This window comes from Phragmites australis, chromosome 1 (genome assembly GCF_958298935.1).
Source record: "Phragmites australis chromosome 1, lpPhrAust1.1, whole genome shotgun sequence".
Lineage (NCBI taxonomy): Eukaryota > Viridiplantae > Streptophyta > Magnoliopsida > Poales > Poaceae > Phragmites > Phragmites australis.
Genome location: NC_084921.1, coordinates 51,831,732 through 51,855,233, shown reverse-complemented (window position 1 = coordinate 51,855,233; position 23,502 = coordinate 51,831,732). Strand labels below are relative to the sequence as shown.

The 23,502-nt window shown below is 43.1% G+C and overlaps 3 protein-coding genes across 4 annotated transcripts; 2 read left to right on the top strand and 1 right to left on the bottom strand.

Moving 5' to 3' along the window:
* Positions 1-2,301: 2,301 nt before the first annotated feature.
* LOC133926317 (pectin acetylesterase 5-like) lies at positions 2,302-5,281 on the top strand. The gene is made up of 12 exons (XM_062372196.1): positions 2,302-2,538; positions 2,638-2,720; positions 2,979-3,105; positions 3,547-3,626; positions 3,701-3,790; positions 3,872-3,996; positions 4,072-4,132; positions 4,254-4,307; positions 4,379-4,456; positions 4,540-4,645; positions 4,730-4,875; positions 4,978-5,281. Exons 1-12 carry the CDS (start codon positions 2,352-2,354, stop codon positions 5,089-5,091), a joined length of 1,251 nt encoding a protein of 416 aa, XP_062228180.1. The 5' UTR covers positions 2,302-2,351; the 3' UTR covers positions 5,092-5,281.
* A 2,375-nt stretch (positions 5,282-7,656) lies between these two features.
* Positions 7,657-14,255, top strand: LOC133926308 (pectin acetylesterase 5-like). Of its 2 annotated transcripts, XM_062372174.1 has the most exons (12): positions 7,657-7,895; positions 7,984-8,066; positions 8,302-8,428; positions 8,649-8,728; positions 8,810-8,899; positions 9,009-9,133; positions 9,225-9,285; positions 9,422-9,475; positions 9,551-9,628; positions 13,529-13,634; positions 13,734-13,879; positions 13,971-14,255. In XM_062372174.1, exons 1-12 carry the CDS (start codon positions 7,733-7,735, stop codon positions 14,079-14,081), a joined length of 1,224 nt encoding a protein of 407 aa, XP_062228158.1. In that variant the 5' UTR covers positions 7,657-7,732; the 3' UTR covers positions 14,082-14,255. The 2 variants fall into 2 exon arrangements, with proteins under 2 accessions (XP_062228158.1, XP_062228168.1); XM_062372184.1 differs by lacking the exon at positions 13,971-14,255 and having other exon boundaries at positions 13,510-13,634; positions 13,734-13,878.
* Positions 14,256-16,067: 1,812 nt separating this feature from the next.
* LOC133926301 (2-alkenal reductase (NADP(+)-dependent)-like) lies at positions 16,068-23,400 on the bottom strand. The gene is made up of 8 exons (XM_062372161.1): positions 22,971-23,400; positions 22,657-22,834; positions 21,149-21,315; positions 20,936-21,018; positions 20,273-20,615; positions 18,932-18,948; positions 16,694-17,064; positions 16,068-16,598 (listed from the first exon to the last, which is right to left on the bottom strand). The coding sequence occupies exons 1-8, from the start codon at positions 23,217-23,219 to the stop codon at positions 16,186-16,188; spliced, it is 1,821 nt and encodes a 606-aa protein (XP_062228145.1). The 5' UTR covers positions 23,220-23,400; the 3' UTR covers positions 16,068-16,185.
* Positions 23,401-23,502: the final 102 nt, after the last annotated feature.

Genomic DNA, 23,502 nt, shown 5'->3' with positions numbered 1-23,502 from the left:
AACGCCAAAAATAATTTGAGAGAACTCAAGGGCTGCTTCCGCAAAAGCCCGTAACATCCTCGATCTGGACCGCTCTTGCTCGATCCGACGGTTTTGACCCGGTAAACAAATGTCGCAGTTCGCAACAACGGTTGCTTCGCCACACTCCCCTCGCGGCGCCGCCACTCGCCGAACTCGGCAGACTCCCGGCTACCAACAGTCCACGTCGTCTCCTAGTCTCCTCCTCCATCTGGGCGGACCGCTGCTCCAGCAGTTCAAGTCCAAGTGCGTCCAGGTTCCAGCCCCTGGTTCTCCCGTGCCCTTATGGAGTTCTGGGCGGTACAAAGAACTGATGTATGGGTTGCTGCTCCGTGGTTCATCTCTCGGTAGAACAAGCCACTTATGCAGCCTCCGCTCAGACCTCCCCGACGGGGACGGGTATCGTCTTGACTTCACAGCAACCCATTCAGGTGACTTTACTCTGTTGCGAGCTGTTTGATTGCGAATATGCGGACCAGCCAACAGTAAAATTAGTACAATGTTTATGAACAGTACTCGTGCTCCAGTGTCGTCCCCGACACGTTTTACTGTCCTGACTCCGGATCCGACCGACGGGGGTTCTAACACAGAGGCAAGGATAGGCAAGAACTACTCCGAACACAGCTTACGACTTCGTATTTAAATCCTGGCTGATTTGTTGAGTACTATATTTGTAATACTTGTCCATTAGGACTCAATGTTTTAATGTGTGATCCAAGTATTCTGATGTACTATATTTTGTATTATTTTAACAGTTTAGATAAGTTGAAGTTAATTTATAAGTCTCCATACTATTCAGAGTCAAATATCGTTGTAGGAGTGTATCCATGTCGATCCGTAGAGGGATATAACATGGTGTGGCATCAAAAGGAGATTATATGTATTTATTTATCGTATATACGGTAAGCAGGGTTCGAAAATTCGACGGTTACCGGCTCGGTTTCAGAAACCGAACGGTAACCAAATTTGAATTCAAAAAATTTAAAAAAATCAAAAAAATCTTTAAAAAACTAGACACAATTCTAAGACCTTAGGTGGAAAAAATTTCAAAAATAGTGTCGTTTGCATCATATTCTATAGGGAGGAAGTTTAAAAAAATGAAAAAAATTAAAGCGTGCGGCTCAATTATTAACTCATGTTAAGGAAAAATTTAACATCCAAACACATTTTTTTTAAAACGTATCTTAAGAGGATCTTTAAAATTGATTTCACTTTATTTATAGTTTTATTGATTTTTATAAAGTTCACAAGTATAAAGTGAATATGTTAAGAAATAACATTGTAATTAACTTTTTCATATCTACTATTATTTTTCTTACGTAAATTATAGTATAAATAAACTAATAAAAGTGATTTCACTAATTTTTGAGGTATGATGTGCCAGTTATGAAGTAATCTAGTCGTAACATATTTACACAATTCTGCATGTTACAATAATTAATTCGTGAGTTTATGTATTTTTAAAAGATATAGGATCATGTAAAAAGACTAAAAACGTTAGTTTCATGATTTTTGGATTAGCACAGAGTAAACTATGCATTTAACTTGGTTTAACAAATACATTTTCTCACAGAAAATTTTGAACTTTTTATGAGTATAAATACTTTTATCATTTAGATCATGTTACAAGAAAACCAACAAAATTTGTTTCACTTGATTTGAAACTCAGATGAATTAGTTATTAATTTTACAAGATTAAGATAATTTTTGAGTTTTTTTGTTGAACTTCACTGAAAATCGAGAAAACCGCTCGATAAATCGATAAAACCGAGCGGTTACCGATAATACGAAAAATACGAGAAAACCTCTCGATAAATCGCAAAAACCGCTCGGTAACCGGTCCAATTCAACCAGTTACCGAACGGATAAAATCGCGATTTTTTCTCCAAATTTCAAATTTATTCAAATGAATTTTGTCTATTTTTTTTAAAAAAAATTAGATCGGTAACCACGATAATCACAAATTTTTGTTACCGCCGGAGCTCGGTAACCGTGCTCCGGTCGGTAACGAAAACCCTAGCAGTAAGCTACCGTTCTCCTAAAGAAAAGAGAGTATAATATCTCGGTCTATTAGTATTTCTGGTTTTAGCTTTTATGGTTTAACTGTTTTTATGGCTAAAATGTTTCAATATAGTGTGTTTATTATATTTTGATAGTTTAAATATGTTATGACTAACTTATAAATCTTTATATTTTAAATATTGTATTTTCAATCTTTATGTAAGTAGGAAAAAAAATATAAGAGATATACGTATAGGAACTCGCGCTACAGGTGTTCCACTTCCACCACGCCAACTACCCCTTTTCTTTGGCTGCACACGCGCGCGACGGTCATGGCGACCGAGCTGCTGTCGCCACTCGTTCCGCAGCATCGACGACGACGAGGCCTCGCTGTCGCCACGGCGGCGCCCCTGCTCGTGCTCCTGATCGTTGCCGCCTTCACCCGCCCGCCGGTGGCGGTGAGCTCCAGGGAGGTCGTCCAGCTGACCCTCCTCGCAGGCGCTAGGGAGAAGGGCGCGGGTATTCACCTAACTCTGGCCTCTCTCTCTTTTTTCCCATCGTCGTTATGTCTGGAGCTGGTTCTTGATGGCGTGTGTCATAATATCATATCGCGCGCAGCGTGCTTGGATGGGAGCCCGCCTGGTTACCACCTTCAGAGAGGCTTCGACTCCGGAACCCACAACTGGCTCGTCTATCTTCAGGTACCGATTTTTGAGTTGGAAATTGCTGCGTTTTTATGAACGTAACATGCATCTCAAAGACTCCTTCACGAGTGATCATGACGATGTTCTGAACAATTTAGGCAACTGAAATCTGCAGGCTAGCTAAAAGTTAGCTAAGAATTGAGATAGCAACTCGGGTGCTAATTACGGTTGCAGTTAAATGAGTTCTTTCCTGCATGACGGGAGCTGTCTAGTAGACTAAGGCAGCGTTACTGATTTTCCATTGATAAATCTCAGGGTGGAGGTTGGTGCAACACCACAGAAAGTTGTTCCGAACGCAAAATGACAGACCTTGGTTCATCTAAGTTTATGGGAGCAGTAAAGTTCAGTGGGATACTCAGCAATCAGCACCAAGAAAATCCTGGTATAAAAAGATGCTTCTGTCATGGGTTCCCCATTGCTATTAGTCTTCATTTAGATGCTTCTTTTAGGGAGCACCTACTAGTCTGCTATCGTTTTCCATGTCCCAATAATTCGTTTTGCAGAGCTACGGCTCAGTGATCTAGCTCTTGTTTCGCTTGCATTCTAGTTGCTTGTTTCCTTGTATAATCTACAAAAGCAACTTGTAAATTGTATTTTGGCCTCTTAAGATCGCTGTGTAACACCAACTTTGGTTTCTATCTTCTTAATACAAAGATGCGTAGCTCTCCTGCATATTCGCGAAAAAAAATCGTTTTGGGCTAACGCAGATGCAGTAACGCTGTGTGTTGATCTTTTTTTAGTCATAAATATTTCGAATTGAATTGTGATGCTACTGCCTGCTGAATTTGTCTTTGCACTAATTTCAATCAGTCATCGTTATCAGATTTCTACAACTGGAATATTGTTGTTATAAGATACTGCGATGGGGCATCATTTGCTGGGGATGCGGAGGGCGAAGATAAGGTGAATTTTCTGAATTCTGAATTTGGGCTGCCCATCTAATTCGTCAAGCTGATGATGTATTGGCGTTTATGTAGGATGGAACCAAACTTTTCTTCAGAGGATTGCGCATCTGGGAAGCAGTTGTTGATGAACTCATGGGGAAAGGACTGGCCACTGCTAAACAGGTTTCCATTTAGCACTGGCAATCTAACCACAAGTCCTAAGCAAGAGCCATGTCCAACATCATTTTTTCCCACACTTTCCAGGCCTTACTGACAGGTTGTTCTGCTGGTAGTCTATCTACACTACTACACTGCGATAATTTTAGTGCACGATTTCCTCAGGAGGTTTTGGTTAAATGCCTTTCTGATGCTGGATTTTTTCTTGATGAGTAAGGCTCTGAAAATTAGTGTAGCCCATTAGCGTTGTACTTGTACTAAAATTAAGTATGAGTTTTCTGCCACAGAAAGGATTTATCTGGAGAAAGGTCTATGCGCTTGCTCTGCAATGGAGTAGTTCACCTTCAGGTTAGCTGTGGAAAAGAGTCCTTCACCTTCAGGGATCCTGTTATGGGATGCATCACATGAAAGTATTTCATATGCAGCTTGGTAGTAAATTTTGATTCAGTTTTTCTTAATGTTATTCCAGAATGTTAGAGAAGTTTTGCCCAGGGTCTGCCTCGCAAAGAAGGATCCGACAGAGGTAGCTTTCCATTGTCAAATTCAGTTCTCCATATAAGTACTTCTGCTGACAGTACATGTTGTTTGCTCCAGTGTTTCTTTCCTGCTGAACTTATTAAGAGCATCAGCACCCCCACGTTTATTCTGAACTCCGATTATGATTCTTGGCAGGTGATTTCAATCTTTAAATTTCTTTCCACTTGTCAAATGGTTAAATAAATCCTCACTGATTTAGCTATGCTTTTTCTCTCTAGATACGAAACGTTCTCGCGCCAAATGGATCCTATCCTGGACAGTCATGGTCGAGTTGCAAAGCAGACATCCGAAACTGCAGTTCCAGGCAAATTGATGTACTGCATGGTTAGCCTAGCTTGTCAAATTTCTCTCTTTTTACTAATCTCATTCGGTGGGTGACGCTGTAGATTTTCCTTCGTTGTGTTGCAGGATTCAGGAAAAAAATAATCAGTGAGTTGAAGGTTGCTGAAGATAACAAGGACTGGGGGCTGTTCATCGATTCATGCTTCACCCACTGTCAAACACCATTCAGAATCTCATGGAACTCGCGGCTCTCCCCAAGACTTGGTAATAAGGTGCGGTGATCACTGAACTTTACGCTGCAGAAGCGTAGCTACTATTGGTTTTCTGTGTCTATTACTTGGACTGATATCTCCTGATTTTTTTTTTCATAACAGACTATCGCAGAGGCTGTTGGGGATTGGTATTTTGGTAGAAGGGAAGAAGTAAAACAGTTTGACTGCGAGTATCCATGTAACCCCACATGCAGCAGTCGTCTGCCTACTGCTTAATCCACACGGAACTGCGCCGATTCAGCGTCAAGTGCCTCTGGCCGGTCTTGGTAGACTTTGTCACTGCATCTGGCGGACGCGAAGAACTGCAACGGTCTTCGTAGAAAATGTTGGTAGAATTTTGTAGCACGGTCATTGCCGGCATATGAACGACTCGCGATGATAATGACATGGATCAATCTGGTTCAAAGTGGCCCCTTCCAAAAACACCAAATCGCAGGGAAATGCAACAGTCCGCACACACGGCCTACCAAATTCATCCGTCTACTCTAAACTCGGCGTCAACTCAAACCCTAATTGGCCAACCCAATCCACAAGATTCAGGCCGAGGCGAGTTAGGGGAACTCGCCTTCACGCTGCGCCCAAGTGCTCCATGCCTCCATCTACCTCCTCGCGTTACCATCCCCCTCGCCACCAACGGTGCCCCTCGCCGCCGCAAAGCACTCGCTGAAGTCGGGGGACGAGCGGAGCGAAGCGAAGCTAAGCTGCTGAAGCGTGTCGAGATGGCACGGGGCTTAGGGCTCGCTCGCACCAACGGCCCGACCCGTCCTCTTGGACCCGAGCCGATTCGGCAAGTCGAATACGGAATCTTTTTATTTTTATTTTTCAATATTTACAAAAGTATATACTCAATTTAAAATATTGTATATTTAAACTACCGATGAGTGACATTTTAAAATATTACATATTTAAGCTCCAACGGATGAAATTTAAAATATTGCGCATTTATGCTCCAACGGATGACATTTAAAAAATAAAAAACATTACGTTCTATTGCTCTCAAAATTCAAAACACTATCGAAATAGTAACAAAAAATTCTGAAAAATATATTTTGTAGAAAATATTATAATCTAGCTCTAACAAAAAAATAAGACAAAAGTATGATTTGTACAATGAGAATCAGAAAAGATAAATTTAATTGTACATCATCTTCTCATTGTAAAAGTATTGGTTTGAGTTGATTTTTTTTTAGAAAGATAGATTATAGCATCATTTACAACATATTTTTTAGAATTTTTCATGATTATTTTAATAGCATTTTAAATTTTGAGAGCAATAAATGTATATTTTTATTTTTTAAAAGGCATGTACTTTTGTAAATATTGAAAAATAAAAAATTCATTGAATACGCGTCTCAGTCAGTCCACTTAAGTGGGCCCGAGCTTGCAGAGTCGGACAGTGGTTGACTGGAAACCTTGTGGACGAAATACAATACTGAGGTTTGGTATATTTGGTAAGGCCTATTTCAGTTGACACTTTTAAATCTGGATCGTTTTTCTAGGCCATTGAAATTGTGAGGACTGTATGGTTGGATGATGATCTAATTTTTAGAAGGAAAGATGGTGAACTAATTGACATAATAGATTTATGTTTATGGAAAAATAAACAATCATATTACGTACAGACAAACCCTTGTCATAAATACTAGTACTTCATCTAGTCATAAATATATATCGTATAATACGATCTCTAATATATAGCTTTAACCACTATTTTCTATTGAAACTAGCAAGATGGTTCATGCTAATAGAGTGGCTAGGTTCGTTGCAATATTTTATTATCATAATTTTTTATTAAAAATTAGTCTATTTAGTTTTTTTATGAGGTTGGTATCATTTAGCTACAAAACGTATAAAATTAGAAGAAGAAATAAAAAATATGTTTGTGAAAAAGAAAATTATTTATTTTCTACACTTGTACCAAATCGTATACACATATTGGTTCGATTCGTATATGTTTTGATTAACTGTCAAAATCGTGTATCAGGTGTAGACAACCTAACCAAAATCAGAATAAATTTATCTTAAATACATGTTGTGCCCTGCCGATGCCTACTTGATGTAACGACCTTGAGCTACACGGTGTTTCATAATTTATTATATTAGTAAGAATTTTAATTTTTTATGATTTGTAGCTATTAATTAATTATATTTTACTGGACAACTCTTTATTTAGGTATTTAATTTTTATAATAATTTGATTTTTTATAAGACTATGTTTGATATGGATCCATATTTTTTCTATTATAACCCTAATTTTAATCATTATTATTTTATTTTATTTGGACTCTTTATTTAGATATTTTGATTCTCAAACAGTATGGAAATGCAATCGTATTTGATATAGACTCTTTGGTTTCTGAATTTAGCTATTTATTAATTGTATTAGATATGAGCTCTTGATTTAATCTAAACCGTTAGATGTTCATAATAATTAGTGATCTAGATTTTTTTTTCCGATTAACATGCTAATTCCGTGACCTTGAGAGCAAACATAGTGCTCCTTTTCCCGCTCAAATAATAACATAATAGATATATTTATAAAACATATTAAATTTGTAATATTATGAAAGCATTTTTCAAAACAAATCTACACATATGATTCTAATATTTTCAAAGTAAATATTTTAAAAGTCTTTGTTTTCTATCATGATTTTTAAAACTAGAATCTATAATCCTAATAAAAAACAAACCGGGCCTTAATTCAAATCTGAGATTTTTACGACTGGGTCAATTATATTCTCAGGACTCACTCGTATTTAAATCCTGACCCGTTTGGCGGGTTCCAAATGAACCATCACGCGGCTTAACAAACTACGATTCCACGACGCCAACTACCACGTAATCTTTGGCAACGGCCATGGCGACGACCATGCTGCGGTCCCCTCTCATCGCCGCGGTGGCACCAGTTCTCTTGCTCCTGGCCCTGGCCGCTTTCTGCCGCTCACCGGTGGCAGTGGCGACGGGCTCTCAGGAGCTCGTCGAGCTGACCCTCCTCGCCGGCGCTCGGGAGAAGGGCGCGGGTATTCAACTAACTATATCACCTCCTTCCTTTCATTCGGCGCGTCCGGACATCTGGAGCTTGTTCTTGATGGCTTATATGTGTTGCAGTGTGCTTGGATGGGAGCCCTCCGGCTTATCACTTGCAGAGAGGCTTCGGCTCTGGATCACACAGCTGGCTCGTCTACCTTCAGGTTACCGATCTTTTTTTCTCGCACAGTTGGATATTACTACGCTTTATGAGTTTAAGATGCATATCAAAGACTCATACACAGCGATAGCCCGATGTTCTACACAATTTTGATAACTGAAATACGTAAACTAGCTATAAGAATTGAGGTAGTCGACATAATGGGTTCTTTCATGCATGATTGGATGTTTACTACTGGTTCAAGACAAAGTTACTGATTTTCCATGAATAAAACTCAGGGTGGAGCTTGGTGCAACACCACAGAGAGTTGTTCCAAGCGCAAAATGACCGACCTGGGCTCATCTAACTTCATGAAAGCAGTAGAGTTCAGCGGGATACTAAGCAATAAGCACCCACAAAATCCTGGTACGTAAAGGTTCTCCTTTCATGGATCACCTCCCCTATTAGTCTTCATCGATATGCTTCTCTCAGAGAACACCTATTAGTCCGCTATATCGCTTTCCATGTCCCTATTATTCGTTTGGACTAACGCCGATGCCACAACGCGTTGGGTTGAATTTTGATGCTTCTGCCTGCTCAATGTGTCTTTTCACTAATTTTCAATTGGTGTGTCAATGGTGATCAGATTTCTACGGCTGGAATAAAGTCGTGATAAGGTATTGCGATGGGGCGTCATTTGCCGGGGATGCGGAGGGTGAAGATCAGGTGATTTTTCTGAACTCTGATTTGAGCTGCACGCCTATCTTAATTCCTCAAATTGATGCTATACTGGCGTTGTTGATGTAGGATGGAACCAAACTTTTCTTCAGAGGATTGCGCATCTGGGAAGCAGTTGTTGATGAACTCCTGGCAAAAGGAATGGACACTGCTAAACAGGTTTAAGCCATTGATTTTCGTATGCCGGTGCAAAGCTAGCCTTCTGGTAGTTTAACAACTATTTGTGAGCAGCAGAGTCATGTCCAACTTAATTGTCTACACTTTTCAGGCCTTACTCGCAGGTTGTTCTGCTGGTGGTCTAGCTACCCTGCTGCACTGCGATAATTTCCGTGCAAGGTTTCCTCAGGAGGTTTCAGTTAAATGCCTTCCTGATGCTGGATTCTTTCTTGATATGTAAGGCTCTCAAATTTTGTGTACCCCACTAGCAATTAAGTACTTTTTTTTAAACGGAGTACTTTTACAAAATTAAGTTTTTTTGCCGCAGAAAGGATTTATCTGGAGAAAGATTTATGCGGTCGTTCTGCAATGGGGTTGTCCACCTTCAGGTTAGCTGTGGACCGGAGTTGTTCACCTTCAGCGTTCAGGCCTTTTTCTTTTGGGATGCATGACATGAAACTGCTTTATATATGCAGCTTGGTAGTATGTGGTGATTGAGTTATTTTTTTCTGAATTTTCCTCCAGAATGTTAGAAAAGTTTTGCCCAAGGATTGCCTCGCAAAGAAGGATCCAACAGAGGTAGTCTCCCACTGCCAAATTCAGTTCTCTTTGATATGCTGCCATGCTCATTTGCTGACTTCTTGTTGCATTCAGTGTTTCTTTGCTGCTGAACTTGTCAAGAGCATCAGCACCCCCACATTTATTCTGAACTCCGATTATGATTCTTGGCAGGTGATTACAGTCTTTACTATTTTTTTCTTTCTACTTGTCACATGGGTAAAATCCTAGCTGTTTTTTAGACCGAAAATAACGACTAAATGTGGTGAATTGACATCTTACAAACTTTTTACAAAATAAATGGTATACACCTTGTTCACCCAACGTCCTTAAAAAATGTATAAACGAAAGTATAAACTTTTGAGAGATAAAGGTAGAAATAAAGTACAAATGCAATATGACTCCACGAATGTAATATGAAACATAGACTCTATTCAAAACCATTCAATATATCTTTTGAACATAAAAGTTTAAAACTTGAATGAAGAACAAAGTAGAAAAACAATCACAGAAAAAATAACTCTCCAAGTTGATAGTCTAGAGACAAGAAAATTCAAAACCCTCTCAAATAAATGAGTATATGAACGTTTATGTTTTTAGCAACAAGAAGAATAATTTACTAAGGTTGAAAAATCGCAGCTCAAAAATAAAAACGAAAATCAACAAGAAAATCACAACCGAAAAAAGAAAATTTGTAAACTTGCAAGGGAACTAATAAAGAGACTAGAAGGAGGGGAATTCAAGCATATGCAAAAATATAAATTTTATTACTCAAAGAGCTCAGCCCTATTTTAAACGAATTATAAGAATTTTCTCTCAAAAACTCTTGCCTATTACATAGGCTAAACACTCATATTCCTCTCCTCTAAAATCCTAACACTAGGCTCTTAAATGGGTGACACATAAGGCTAAGTGGCTGGTTCAAACTCTCCCATAGCCCTACCACTCTATTTATATGTTAAAAAACTTGTCCCCTAAGTTTCCTACATTGTTAACAAAATAACCCTCTCTTGTAGTACACTCATACCTAACACCAAGAGCAATTTAATCCATTTCTTGCTCTGTCCATCGAACGACTGTGTCGCCTTCACGACTTAGCTTCGCATCGACACAAGCTTCGTGATGGTACCATATACTCCTACAATCCTCCCACGGTTTTGATACCCAACCGTGAAACCCTCTGTACATCTCAAAGCGTTGACTCGCTACCTGCCTACACCTTAAGCAAGCACTCTGATGTCGACACATGTACTCCGTCTTGCGATCCTGACTGCCAGCAAGTCTCTTCCACTCCTGATTCCTCGGGACACCTTGTCACTAAGGATGGCAGTTGGGCAGGTTCGGGTCGGGTCCCAGTGGGTTTTAGACCCAGCACGGGCGGGGGGGGGGGTTGTTTCTTCCCCCACGGGTCTTCGGGTTCGGGGACCCGAAATGGGGCGGGGGTGGGGCGGGTTTTCAATATTCCCTGCGGGTGTCCACGGGCCCCGAACTTCAGCCCATGAAACCCAATAGCCCATGTAATGAACCCTAGGTATATAAAACAAGGTCCTTGCCTCATTGCCTGCTTGCCTCCCCGGCCTACCCGACCCCAGTCGCAGCCGCGCCCGCACCCCACGCCTCTGGCCTCCCCCAGCAACAGCCACACCCCACAGATAGCCAGTCGCCACACCCTAGCATCCAGCAGACCAGCAAGCTCCATCCCCGGTTGCGTCAGCCGTTCCGCTCTAGGCCTCCAGCTCCATCCGGCCATCCCCTGCATGGGCGGTGGGCGTGCGGCTACAGCGGCTTCACATCCGACGAGTATCCAGCAGTTCGGCTGTCCAGTGCGAGGTGAGCCCCATCTCCAGCGAGAGATGAGCCCCATCTCCGGCGCAAGGCGAACCCCATCCCCGGTGACGGGGGCGAGCAATGAGCCCCAATCCCCCGGCGAGCAACGGCATCCTAAGTCCCATCTCCGGCGTGAGGCGAGCCCCATCCCCGATGAGCGACGAGCCCCATCTCTGGCGCAAGGAGAATCCCATCCCCGGTGACGGCGGCGAGCGATGAGCCCCAATACCCCAGCGGCCGGCGCGCAACGGCATCCTACATCCCCGGATCTTTACTAAGGTGAGCCCGAAGCCCAGAAGCCGAAACCAGAGAAGGTTGCTTTGGAGGGCTCTAAGATTAACATCACCATTGCCAGGAGGGAGCACTACTGCACTAGATGTTAGGCTCGATATGTAGATAAAGTGATAATTTGATAAACTCAAGCACACTTTTACAACAGAAATCATGTGCTCAGTATTCAGTAATGTGCTAAGCCTCTAGTATTTCGACGCAATTCATCGTTTTGGTTGTTTCTCCTTATTATATACTACTAATGTGCTAGCCTCTTATAGAAACAACGATATAGTAATAAGAGCTTTTGGAAAGGAGGAGGTGGCGCGACAATGGATCCGAGGGGATGGGGGTTTGGCTAGGGATCACATGGGGTGACAACACAGGGGAAAGGAGGAGGGGAAGGGGCTAGTCCTCACCTTGTTGCGATGGTCGGGGAGGTGGTCGTCGGGGTGTCGAACGACAGCATCGACAGCAACCACGACGTTGGAGGTCCGGCTCGTGTTCCCATTTCATCGCTGCTGATCCGAGTGATCCCTACTATGGTCGCATAGAAGAGATGATGGGACACACAGTGACATGGGTGGTGTGGCTGGATCTTTGCTGAATCATTTGGAATGCTGATGGATTTTTCGGTTTGCGCCCTAGACGCGAGCAGACGCAGAGCAGTGCAGACGGTGACGTAGATTCCAGCGTCATCTGTCCTCCTCTGGAAAATCTGTCTTGGGACATGGTGGGGAACATCCTGGGACACATCTTGGCAAAATATCAAGGTGTTTAGCTAAATTGATCACCGAGAACGCGGATGCCAACCGGTGACGACATGGCTGTCCATGATGACAAACGGCACCCAGGCAGGACAGCAGCGATGGATAGGATTTGGGGGAATGGGGAAGTGTAGGGGAGACGTGCCGGTACTATTTATAGAGCTAGGGACAGCTAGCCACGGAGTGAGGAGAGGAAACGGTTGGAGTTGGAAGACGAATCGAACGGGTGGAAGATGAAACATACACTCAGGTTTACGGACGATATATTTACTTTATGGACTCCAAATTGGACATTGTTTGACTCTATCTTGTAGTACTCAAAAATATCTATAACTTTGGTATTTATTGAAACTTCTAAAAATATCATTTTGATTTCCAAAAATGCGTCACAAGATAAATTGTTCGAATTCAGCCTTACCTGCGCAGCACTGATCTCGGGGGAAATAACTCCTAGATCCATTATCCAAATGCGGATTTTATATGTGCAAATCGAAGCTCTCGATGAGGCCTACAACTTTAGTATTGTCAAGATTTACATTTGAGGCAATATTGAACTCCGAAATTGCGTGAGAAGATGAGGCTAGGTGACGAGGAATAACTGGCAGCTAGAGTAATGGTCATTAGAGACAATTAAACCGTCGATTATGACCTTGAATTGAGGAAAATAAAGAGAAAATTGATGAGAAGATTGATTGAATGAGGACAACAAAAGGTTCAATATTAGCAAATAAACAGCTCGGGTGCACTTGAATTTATCTGTTTTGGGAGCTCCAATGAGGCCATAGAGTTAGGAAGGTGAATGATGTTGTTCATATCCTTCTCTCAATTTCTCAATTTAGAGATGGACGAAGGGACATGACAACTTGGGACTCTTTAGTGTGGGAAGGAATTAAGGAGAAATAAAGATACGAAATTTTGGAGATTTGGAGAAATGGTGACAACATATAAAATAAAAGAAATTGATATAGGGATTTTGAATAATATTGGAAAAATAAAATAAGCATTTATCCAACCTTGAAATTTCTTAACCTATTCTAATATTTTATAAATACATTTTTCATCACACAATACAAATTCTTTTTAAACTAGAAAATTTTAAAAGCTTTCAAATTTCAGCAAAAAATATTATTTTATTATTTTAAAATGGTCACAACCTAAAATCGGAATTTTAGAGTGTGACATCAGCTTTAGATATGCTTCTTCTTTCTAGGTAGGAAATGTTATCGCGCCAGACGGATCCTATCCTGGAGAATCATGGTCGAGTTGCAAAGCTGATATTCGGAACTGCAGTTCCAAACAAGTTGATGTGCTACATGGTTAGCATAGCTTGTCGATCTCTTTAGTTTTCTACCTTCAGTTGGTGACCATCCTATTTTCTGAGAAGCAAATTATTATTTCCCGTCGCCGTTTTGCAGAATTCAGGAAGAAATTCGTCAGTGAGTTGAAGGTTGCTGAAAATAGAAGGGACTGGGGGCTGTTCATTGATTCATGCTTCACGCACTGTCAAACGCCGTTCAATATCTCATGGCATTCACGAATCTCACCAAGACTTGGTAATAAGGTGAGGCTAAATCACTGAACTGTACACTGCAACACAAAGCACAACCTCTTTTTTTCCCCTTTTGATTTCAAAATTTCTTTTTTCGGATCAGACTATTGCAGAGACTGTTGGTGATTGGTATTTTGGTAGAAGCCAAGCAGTAAAACAGATTGACTGCAAGTATCCATGTAACCCCACATGTAGCAGTCAACTGCCTACATAAAGCTTCAAGGGATTGAGCTTAGGTTTATACCATTTTTTTCTCATTTTTTTACAGCTTGTTTCCTCCATCCTGTATTTGCTTTGTTGATAAACATACGCCTGTAATAAGTGGATTTTTCCACGCCGCTATTGTCGAGTCAAAACAATGCAGAAAAAAACGGGCACTTACAATCTTGAGTGACTGGAAATACGTTTATAACATGAATGCTTCAGGTTTCACGCTGGACAGGCACCTCGGCTTGCGTTGCGTATCTGCTGCGCATGTAAACGAAGAGCTCGTTTGCGTATCTTGCAACGGTCGCTTACAGGTGGGCACACCAGAAGCGCAAACGTTTGGCCCTCCTGTAAGCGAGTGCCAACTTGACTACGGCAGAGTAGTGCTCCACCTCTCACCACCGCGCCGATGCGATGCGCATTGCGATCAAATCCAGCTACAATGTGGCGCCAACTTCGGTGCAAGGGTGGCAACAAGTCAGGTTAGAATTAGATGAAGCAATAACGTATCTGATTCGAAAGTTAAAACTTGAAATCCGATTTGGATCCAAATATTAAATCGGATGTAAATCGATCTATGGCCCGGTCTTAGTGGGAACCCGAGACTCGATAGGGGTTGAGAGGTGTGCGGCTCATGCTTCATGCACTCATCGGTGCATGCATCGCCGCAGGTCGCCAAGCTGTTGTGTGTCATCGAGCAACTCCAGCCTCGAGTCGTGGGAGCTAGTAGTGTTGTAGCAGAGGAACGTAGGCCGACAGCAACTCACTCGTGCAGGATTCGACAACACTGAGTGAATTTGTGCAACAGAGGCTAAGACGACGACTCCAACCTCCCAGCCAGTGATGCGGAGACTAGGACGATTGGCCTACGAGCCGTCAAGCCGATCCTATTCGGGAAAACAATGACATGAGACGTGGAGTAAGGCAAGCCAGTAATGGGCGAAAAAAAGAATGGGCCATGGAATTTCGAAGCCTGTGGGGGCACCTGCAGGTGAAAAATAAATCCAAACTTAACTTGGATTGAGCCCTGACCCGATAATCGTATGGAAAGGTTTTTACACCTGATAAACTCGTAGAACTTCGACCCGACCCGTTACCACCTTACTTCGGCAGTAGCGCCGATGAGGTCATCAACTCATGGTCATGGCAGCTGCGCTACCATTCTCTGCCACGCGGGTCGTGCCGCAGCTCCAGCTGTGCTTGGGCCATCACATCGCTTGAACGATCGCACACACGTCGAACCGGTGCGGGAGGCAGGTCGCCACGACGAACACCCACCACGTCGCGCCGATTCAACTGGACGCCCTGCGCAGCCTGAGCCGTGCTCCCCAGGACGCGCGCGTATCCGTGTCACCGCTTCTTGCACTTCCGGCTCAGAAGTTCGGCAGGGAGGGGAGCCGAGTGGAGCGTCAACGTTTCGGCAGGGACGCGCTTCCTAGGACAACAAGCTCCTTGCTGCCTCTCGACAGCACACGGTGGAGAGACCCACTCTGCGTGAACAGTCTTCGGTCTCTGACTGTTTGTAGATCTGTCACGACAAATATATGGAGACCTCTAGTACCTCTGGAGAAGAGGGCGTGTATACCTACGTACATGCGCTTTAGCACACGTAAATGCCTTTGGCGAGAACTGCTCATGTTATATTTTCTCGTGCGAACTTCGGTGGGCACATGGCTGTTACACTGTGTCACCGGTGTAGCCGCCTCGGCCATCACATAGGTCGGTTCTTTTTTCTGTGAATGGCACGAGTGTAAACACAACCGTATCTTGTACAACAAAATATTGTATCGTATGGATGCCTTTCAAGTTGCGTTCGTATACGTGTAAGCATTTTCGTCAATTACATTATATGTTAGGGAATTGAATAGAGGCACGAATTTACATGAATGATCCTTTGATGTGGAGGTAAAAAGTCACATGAGATAAATCTTTATTACAATAGTATTAGATTACAAAGACAAATAGTAATATACGGTATACACTCATTTAGATGTACTGTAAAAGTTCTCTATATTTATAGACTCTTTATAGGGTTGAATTCAACGGATCCTTCTATAGTTCGAGCCATTATCCCAAAGACTTTTATTTAGTATTTGATCATCTCCGACGTATTAGACGCACACACGGAAGATGTACGGCCGGAGACTCCCACAGAAGACGAACCAGTGCGGGAAGTAGAAGGCCACCACGAACCCCACGACGAACCCCACCGCGGCGCCGATGCTAGACGCGTCGTTGATCTTGCGGAGCTCGAGATGTATCCGAGCGGGCCGCACCCGGAATCGCTTCTTGCACTTGCGGTCCATCGGTGCCCCGCAGAGCCCTCCGTTACCAGCGAAGCTTGCAGCCCCGTACTTCTGGAGAGACTCCGGGATGGGACCTGACAACGAGTTATCTGCAACATTAAGCGAAGTTAACCGAGCAAGATCGCCGATCTGCTCCGGGATCCGGCCGGTGAGCCGGTTGTGCTCAAGGCCGAGGACGTTCAGGTACGTCAGGTTTGCGACGGTGCCCGGGATTTCGCCTGAGAAATGCACACAAGGGCTGCATATCGATCATTTGCATTTTCTCTAGAAAGAAATAGGGTTGATGAAAAACAGATTTGGGTATTACTCCTACCTGAGAAGCTGTTGTACCCGAGGTCCAGATCCGTGAGGTACGGCAGCTGCAGGTGGATGTCCGCAGGGAGGGGCCCTGTGAGGCCGTTGCCTGACAGGTCCAGGGCTGTCATGCTGCTGCAGAGCTCAAGGCCTCGAGGGAACGAGCCTTGAAGCCCCAGGTTGGCGAGGCGCAAGGACAGGACTCTGCTCTCACCCGGCTTCCAGCATTCGACTCCTTTGAATAGGCATATGTACCCTTCCTCTTCTAAGCCGTCGTCGGTGAAATTCCATGTGGAGAGTTCGCCATTGGGATCACCCAGAGATTCTTTCAGGTCCTTCAAGCACTGGACGTCACTGCCGCTGCCAGAACACGAGGATAAGATGCAGCTGCTTAGGAGCAGCAGGCAGAAGACGACCCTCGTGGAATGGCGCATATCAGACGCGAGTCAATGCCAGCAAAACCTGGTCATGATCAAACTACACAGTACAATACTATATATACTACTACTCTAGCATACAACTTGTCGTAAGAAATGAGTCGTTTCTGCAGGGACACCGCACACGCTTCCCCCGACAAGCACACGGCACACGGCACACGGCACAAGGACGGAGTCCGCGCCAAGTGTCTCCGGTCGGTCTTCGTAGACTTTCTTTGTCACGGCAACATGCGGAGGTAGTCACTACATCTGCCCAGCGTGAATAAACTGCAACGGTATCAGCTCTGTGGCCTTGTCATCGGCTAGAAAAAAGGAGACGTGGACATGCGCTTAAGCACACGTCCTCCGAGTTTATGACGTGCCTTAGGGATGACGAAAACGTAGACGGGAAGAACGATGTGTAATTCTTGGTTGATTATTCATTGAACTCTGAATCACTTTACTGCTGTGATGGGGTCGTCGACCTCGCTTTCCTCGAATGAAATTTCTGAAGGAGGCGTTTCTACAAGCCTCAAAATCAATTTCATCCTTATGTTTATTTTTGAATTTCGAGATGTGGTAGGTTTGTTTGATGCCTCAAATCATTTTGGAAACCCCTGGTGGCCATCATCTGAGAGGAGGTTGATTGATGGTGCTCCGCCGGTGCGAAGAACCTTTCTATCCTCTCTCAGCGTCTGAGTAGCTTCGGTTCTCTAGCTCATGCTGCTGCTACATTTCCTAGTTATTAAAACTTCTATATTAGCCCCTAATATTTTTCATCTAAACTTTAACCTGATATTGGTTGCTGTGTAATACTCATTTGATTCTTCTATCTTAATACAAAGATACGCAGCTCTTCTGCGTATTTGAGGAAAAAAAAATCATTTTGGAAACCGAAAGTGTTGAAATAAATGTGCATTATGCACCTCGTTTGCTAATTTTCCATGCACATCAATTCGGTGAAAAAAAATGCTGCTGACAGGAAAAAAAGAACTAAGTTGCAGTCGAATTGCTCATTTGGTGTCAGACAAAGTTTCAGGACAAACGGATCATATCAACAAATGCGGACGATGTAGGGATGGAGCTTCCGGGAGAAGATGAACCAGTGAGGGAAGTAGAAGGCCACCACGAACCCCAAGACGTACCCTACTGCCGCTACAATCATTCCTATACTGGTGTCATCGCTACTTGTGCTCCAGCAACTACCTAGAGATGTATAACACAGCTCTAGATTACCGGCAAAACAGGAAGCCGGATACCTGTCAAAAAGAAATGGCGGAATAGACCCTGATAACAAGTTGTCTGCAACATTGAACGATGTTAACCTAGCAAGAAGACTGAATTGCCCTGGGATTTGACCGCTGAGTTGGTTGTGCTGAAGGTTGAGGATGTTCAGGACAACAATATTTGAGATGCCAGCTGGGATTTGACCTGTAAAGCTATTGTATGAGAGGTCCAGAGACGTCAGAGACGGCAGCTGCTGTGCAATGTCGGAAGGGATGGGTCCTGAAAAATTGTTACTTGACAGGTCCAGGCCGGTCATGCTTGTACAATTCTGAAGACCTTTAGGAAACTGGCCTTCAAGACCGAGGTTGCTGAGATGCAAGGACAATACTCTGTTCTCATCGGGGTGCCAGCACGCAACGCCAGTAAACCCGCATATGGAACCGGCGGTGATGTTGTCAAATGTCCATGTGGATTTCAGTATGCCGTTGGGATCAATCACTGATTGTTGTACAGTCTTTAAGCATTGGACATCAAGTTCAGAACCAAACGACGATGATGAGCTGCTCAATAGCAGCAACCAAAGGAGGAACTTGATATCACCAGCCATCCCAAACATGGCGTAGAAACACAGCTTCTCAGCCAAAAGCTGCGCCTTCTCGACCCCAGTATCACCTGCTTAAAACTTGTAAGGACACTCGATGGCACCACTTGCAAAGAAGAAATATTGTTCCTACAGAGGCAATAAACATGGAGATGCCACAGAGTTGCCTCCAGAGAAAAAAAAAAGGTAAAAATATAGCTTGTTTTCTTTTTGCAAGACTAGATGTTCAACAAAGAAGCCTAAATATAAGTTTTTTTTTCTTCTCATGCAATACTAAGGATAGAGTACAGCGTCCCACTTTCGCGCGCTTTCAAAAATACTATAAATTTTGGACAAGATGAGGAGTTTCAGAAAACTCACCGGTTGATCCACGCGAAGCAGAAGCCACTACCAGCGATAATTGGATGAGCACATCACATGCGCACAGCTCTTTAAAAAGAAGAAGGAACTGCCTGTCGACGGCATACGACAAAGAGACCGAACGCGCCTTCTATGGTCTCCGTTCTCATTCAGTATGAATTCTGAATCGATTTACTACTGTGATGGAGCAGAAAACCACTACCCGCACATGCACACAGCTCTTAAATGGTGTGTAGAGATAATGCCTCAAATCAGAAAAATCCTAGTCCTACTTGGATACAAGTCCAAAAAAGGCGCATATAAATATGAGTTATCTCTATACATGTATTTTGTACTAATCCCGTGGTTTTTCCCTATGCATTGAAGGGTTTTCCACATAGATCTCATGTCTCTTGCGTTCAATTAATCCTAACATGAGGATAATCCTTTCAGTGGAGTATGCCTTTTCTTCTTTTTGCTCCTATAGTCTTGCTGCTTTAAGACTTCCAAGCAGTTGCCATAACTATACACGGCAGAAAGACTGAACAAGGGTCTTCAGCCCGAGTCAAGGGTCTCCAGTCTGAGCAGTCTCCGAAGACCCGAGTCAAGGGTCTCCAGTCTGAGCAGTCTACGAAGACTGACTAAGCTACCGAGAAAAATAGATAGTAAAACTGTGACTAAGCTACATATGACGGGCAGCTAAAACTGTGCGAAGAGTAAAGAGTACAGACGATGTATCTCCTAACTAGTAGGCACTTGGATTCATACAGAACAAAACAATGTCTTCACTCAGTATATTTCAAAGACAACATACCCCCAACAACTGGAGCAACTGAAGCTAGAGGTTAAACAAAATCAGGAAACATCCAACGATTGCCACGCTTAATAAGAGGTGTTTGTTTTTTTCTTTTTATTCGAATCCAACGGCGGTTCTAATGTTAGGAAGCTTTCCAAATATTCACCGGAATTTACACAGGTTTCAATCCTGCGACACGCACACGACTTGCTTGCCAACATTTTTACCACTGAACAGACCGACAAAGGCAGCAGGTCCGTTCTCCAGCCCGACACTCATATCTTCTACATACACAATCTTGCCATCTCTGTAATGCTTGGTAATGTCATCGACAAACTGTACAAACAGGTGGAGGTGATCGCTCTGGATAAATCCCTTCATATGTATCCTCTTGCTCACCAGGCAGAAGAGGTTGTGGATCCCAACAGGAGCAGTTAACCCATGCTGTGAGACCATCCCACATACTGCAATGCGGCCGTGCATCCGCATGTTAAGAAGTACAGCATCAAGCATTGGCCCACCTACGTTTTCGAAGTAGATGTCAATACCTTCAGGAAAGTACCTGCACAGGAAAAGATTTGCACATCAAGATCACAGCATTGTAATATGATCCGAATTCTTTGTTGAGTTTACTTGATCACGTGGCAGGAAAACATTTGCATACATCAACAGTTCCACAGTATAGTGCTTCATATGAATAAGGTATCTTCAGGAATAGTATGTCCTAGGTACGTAAAACTTTTTCTATTGACAGATGATTACATAGGCTCATCAATAGTTCCCAAAGTTCATTCTTTTCAGTATGATCCTAGCTTGGTTCGTCAATTGTTCATGCAAGTTAAATTAAGCGGATATCATTTCCCCTGAAAGAGAAGGCCTGACCTTTTCAAGGCAGCAGTCAAGTCAGGCTCTTCCTTGTAATTGAAAGCTGCATCAAATCCAAACTTTTCCTTCAGGAGCTCAACCTGAAACATTATTGTGGACCCTAGATGATGCAACTATACCGACAATGCATGCAAGCACCGGTACGAACGATTTAGAGAGAGAGAGAGAGAGAGAGAGAGAGAGAGAGGGGGGTCTAGTATGAATGAGTACTTTCTGATTTGTTCCAGCACTTCCAACAACATAGCAGCCATGGAGCTTTGCAAGTTGACCGACAATCTGGCCAACCGCTCCAGATGCAGCAGAAACAAAGACAAATTCCCCTTTCTTTGGTGAACATATCTCATAGAATCCAACATAAGCTGTAAAACCAGGCATGCCTGTGAGGGGAAGACCAGAATACAACGTGTCAGCTTGTTGGATCAAAGAATAACTCACACAGAAAATAAAATAGAAACAACATCTACATTGATCAGTATACACTAATTTCATTGCGATAATGTTAATCTATCTATTATATTATTATTTTGAGTGTCAAAGGAGTCACCATATTCGCTCTTAAGGTCACGAAACTACCACATTAATCGGAAAAAGAAAACGATCTAGACCACTCATTGTTATGAACATCTAACCGTCTAGATTAAATCAAAGAGCCCATATGAAATACGATTAATAAATAGCTAAATTCGAAATTAAAAATTATGAAAAATTAGTAGTTCGATTTCCATATAGTTCGGGAAGCAAAATATCTAAATAAAGAGTCCAAATAAAATAAAATAAATAATAATTGAAATTGAGGTTAGAATAGAAAAAAAGAATGATCCATATCAAATATGGTCTTAGAAAAAAATTATTATAAAAATCAAATACCTAAATAAAGAGTCCATTAAAATACAATGAATCAATAGCTAAAATTCATAACAAAAAAATCAAAATTCTTACTAAGATAATAGATTAAGAAGCACCGTGTCGCTAAAGGTCATCGCATCAAGTAGGCAGCAGGCAAGACACAACATATAAGCAAGACAAACCTATTTTGATTTTGGTTGGGCCGCACGATTTTAGCAGTTGATCAAAATGTATACGAATCAAACCGATACATATATACGATTCAGGTATAAGTTTGGAGCATAAATAATTTTCTCTTCCACTAACATAATTTTTATCTCTTCTTCTAACTTTATATGTTTTGTAACTAAACGACGTTAACCTCATAAAAAAGTTAAAGTGACTAATTTTTAATTAAAGGTTATTGTGACAAAATATTGCAGTGAGACTAACCACGCTATTAGCATGGGCCACCTTGATAGTTGATTACAATAATTAGTCAACCTACAATATATTTTTTTCTTTTTTTTTCAAATAGAAGGGGAACCAAGGCCCCTTCCAGTGCCAGCGCCGGGGCTCGAACCCGGGTCGCCGGTGTGGGAGGGGGCTCTAGGAACCAACTCGGCCTCAACCCCCTCCTCTAGTCAACCTACAATATATGGCTCCATATTTCCCTCAACCACACAATCTTTGCTCATTTGGTGATTCCACATATCTGTCACAGGCTCACAGCATTCGTTCTACCCAACATCTAAATCTACTTTTCCTCTCACAAACATTAAAAAAATTGTTCGGTCACTTTTTTAGGTACTTCACATCATTACATCTTCTGTTCATGACTTCTGATGTCTACTTACAACTGATAATTCAATAAACATGAGTAAGAAACTAACCAAGCAGCCCCAAATGATAAGAGAGTGGTATGTCGCTCTGCTGAATCTTCCTCATCTGCTCAGGCTTGCTGATCAGACTATACTCTTCCCAGCCAGTCATCCCCGAAACAATGTCGCCTGCAGTGAATCCTGGATGAGTGGAGTCCACCACTCTCCCTACGCCCAACCCTTCAATTACCTTTGCAAACCAAGGAATTGACTAATCAGCAAGCAAATCCACTTTGCACAGACGAATGCACGCCTGATTTCTCGGGCAATTAACGACAGAGATCAAGCTCAAAAAAAGGGGAAATGATTTGAAGAAGGGGGCTCACCGATCCTGGCTTGAACGGCGGGATGTAGGAGCCGTGGAAGTCCCGCATCCTGCCGCGCATGTAGGGGTCGCAGGAGAGGTAGAGGTTCTTCACCAGCACCGCGGGGCCGGCGCCCTCGGGGACGCGCAGCGCCACGGAGTCGCCGTCGACGAGCTCCATGTCGTCCTCCCTAGGCGCACGGCTGATGTACCCGCGCAGCAGCACCTTCCTGTTCCTCGCCACCACTGCCGCCGGCCGCTCCTGCTCCATGCCGCCGCCGCTCGGGAGTAGCACGGTTTGGGCGTGTGGCCTCGCTTTCCCCGTCGTTCTCGTCGAGCGCCCGTGTGAAGTTCTCGTCGAGCCGGCGGTGCGGGATGGGGACACTGGAACGGCCTCGCGACCGGCGTGGCGTCGATGAATGATAGGTAGTTTAATCTGATGGTTCTGAGGTTTCCCACGTCGGCAGCCTACGTACGGAGGTGTTCTGCTATGCACCGGATTTTTTATTTCGAAAAATAAAAATTATAAAAATAGATGCCTGTTTGAAAAATAT

Coding starts and splice junctions, on each gene's coding strand:
- LOC133926317 (XM_062372196.1), top strand. CDS start 2,352: ATGGCGACCGAGCTGCTGTCGCCACTCGTTCCGCAGCATCGACGACGA. Junction 4,457..4,539: donor CCGATTATGATTCTTGGCAG/GTGATTTCAATC, acceptor TTTTCTCTCTAG/ATACGAAACGTTCTCGCGCC. Junction 4,646..4,729: donor GCAAATTGATGTACTGCATG/GTTAGCCTAGCT, acceptor GTTGTGTTGCAG/GATTCAGGAAAAAAATAATC.
- LOC133926308 (XM_062372174.1), top strand. CDS start 7,733: ATGGCGACGACCATGCTGCGGTCCCCTCTCATCGCCGCGGTGGCACCA. Junction 8,067..8,301: donor GCTGGCTCGTCTACCTTCAG/GTTACCGATCTT, acceptor AATAAAACTCAG/GGTGGAGCTTGGTGCAACAC. Junction 8,729..8,809: donor ATGCGGAGGGTGAAGATCAG/GTGATTTTTCTG, acceptor TTGTTGATGTAG/GATGGAACCAAACTTTTCTT.
- LOC133926301 (XM_062372161.1), bottom strand. CDS start 23,219: ATGGAGCAGGAGCGGCCGGCGGCAGTGGTGGCGAGGAACAGGAAGGTG. Junction 22,835..22,970: donor CGCCGTTCAAGCCAGGATCG/GTGAGCCCCCTT, acceptor TGGTTTGCAAAG/GTAATTGAAGGGTTGGGCGT. Junction 16,599..16,693: donor CGGGTACAACAGCTTCTCAG/GTAGGAGTAATA, acceptor TGCATTTCTCAG/GCGAAATCCCGGGCACCGTC.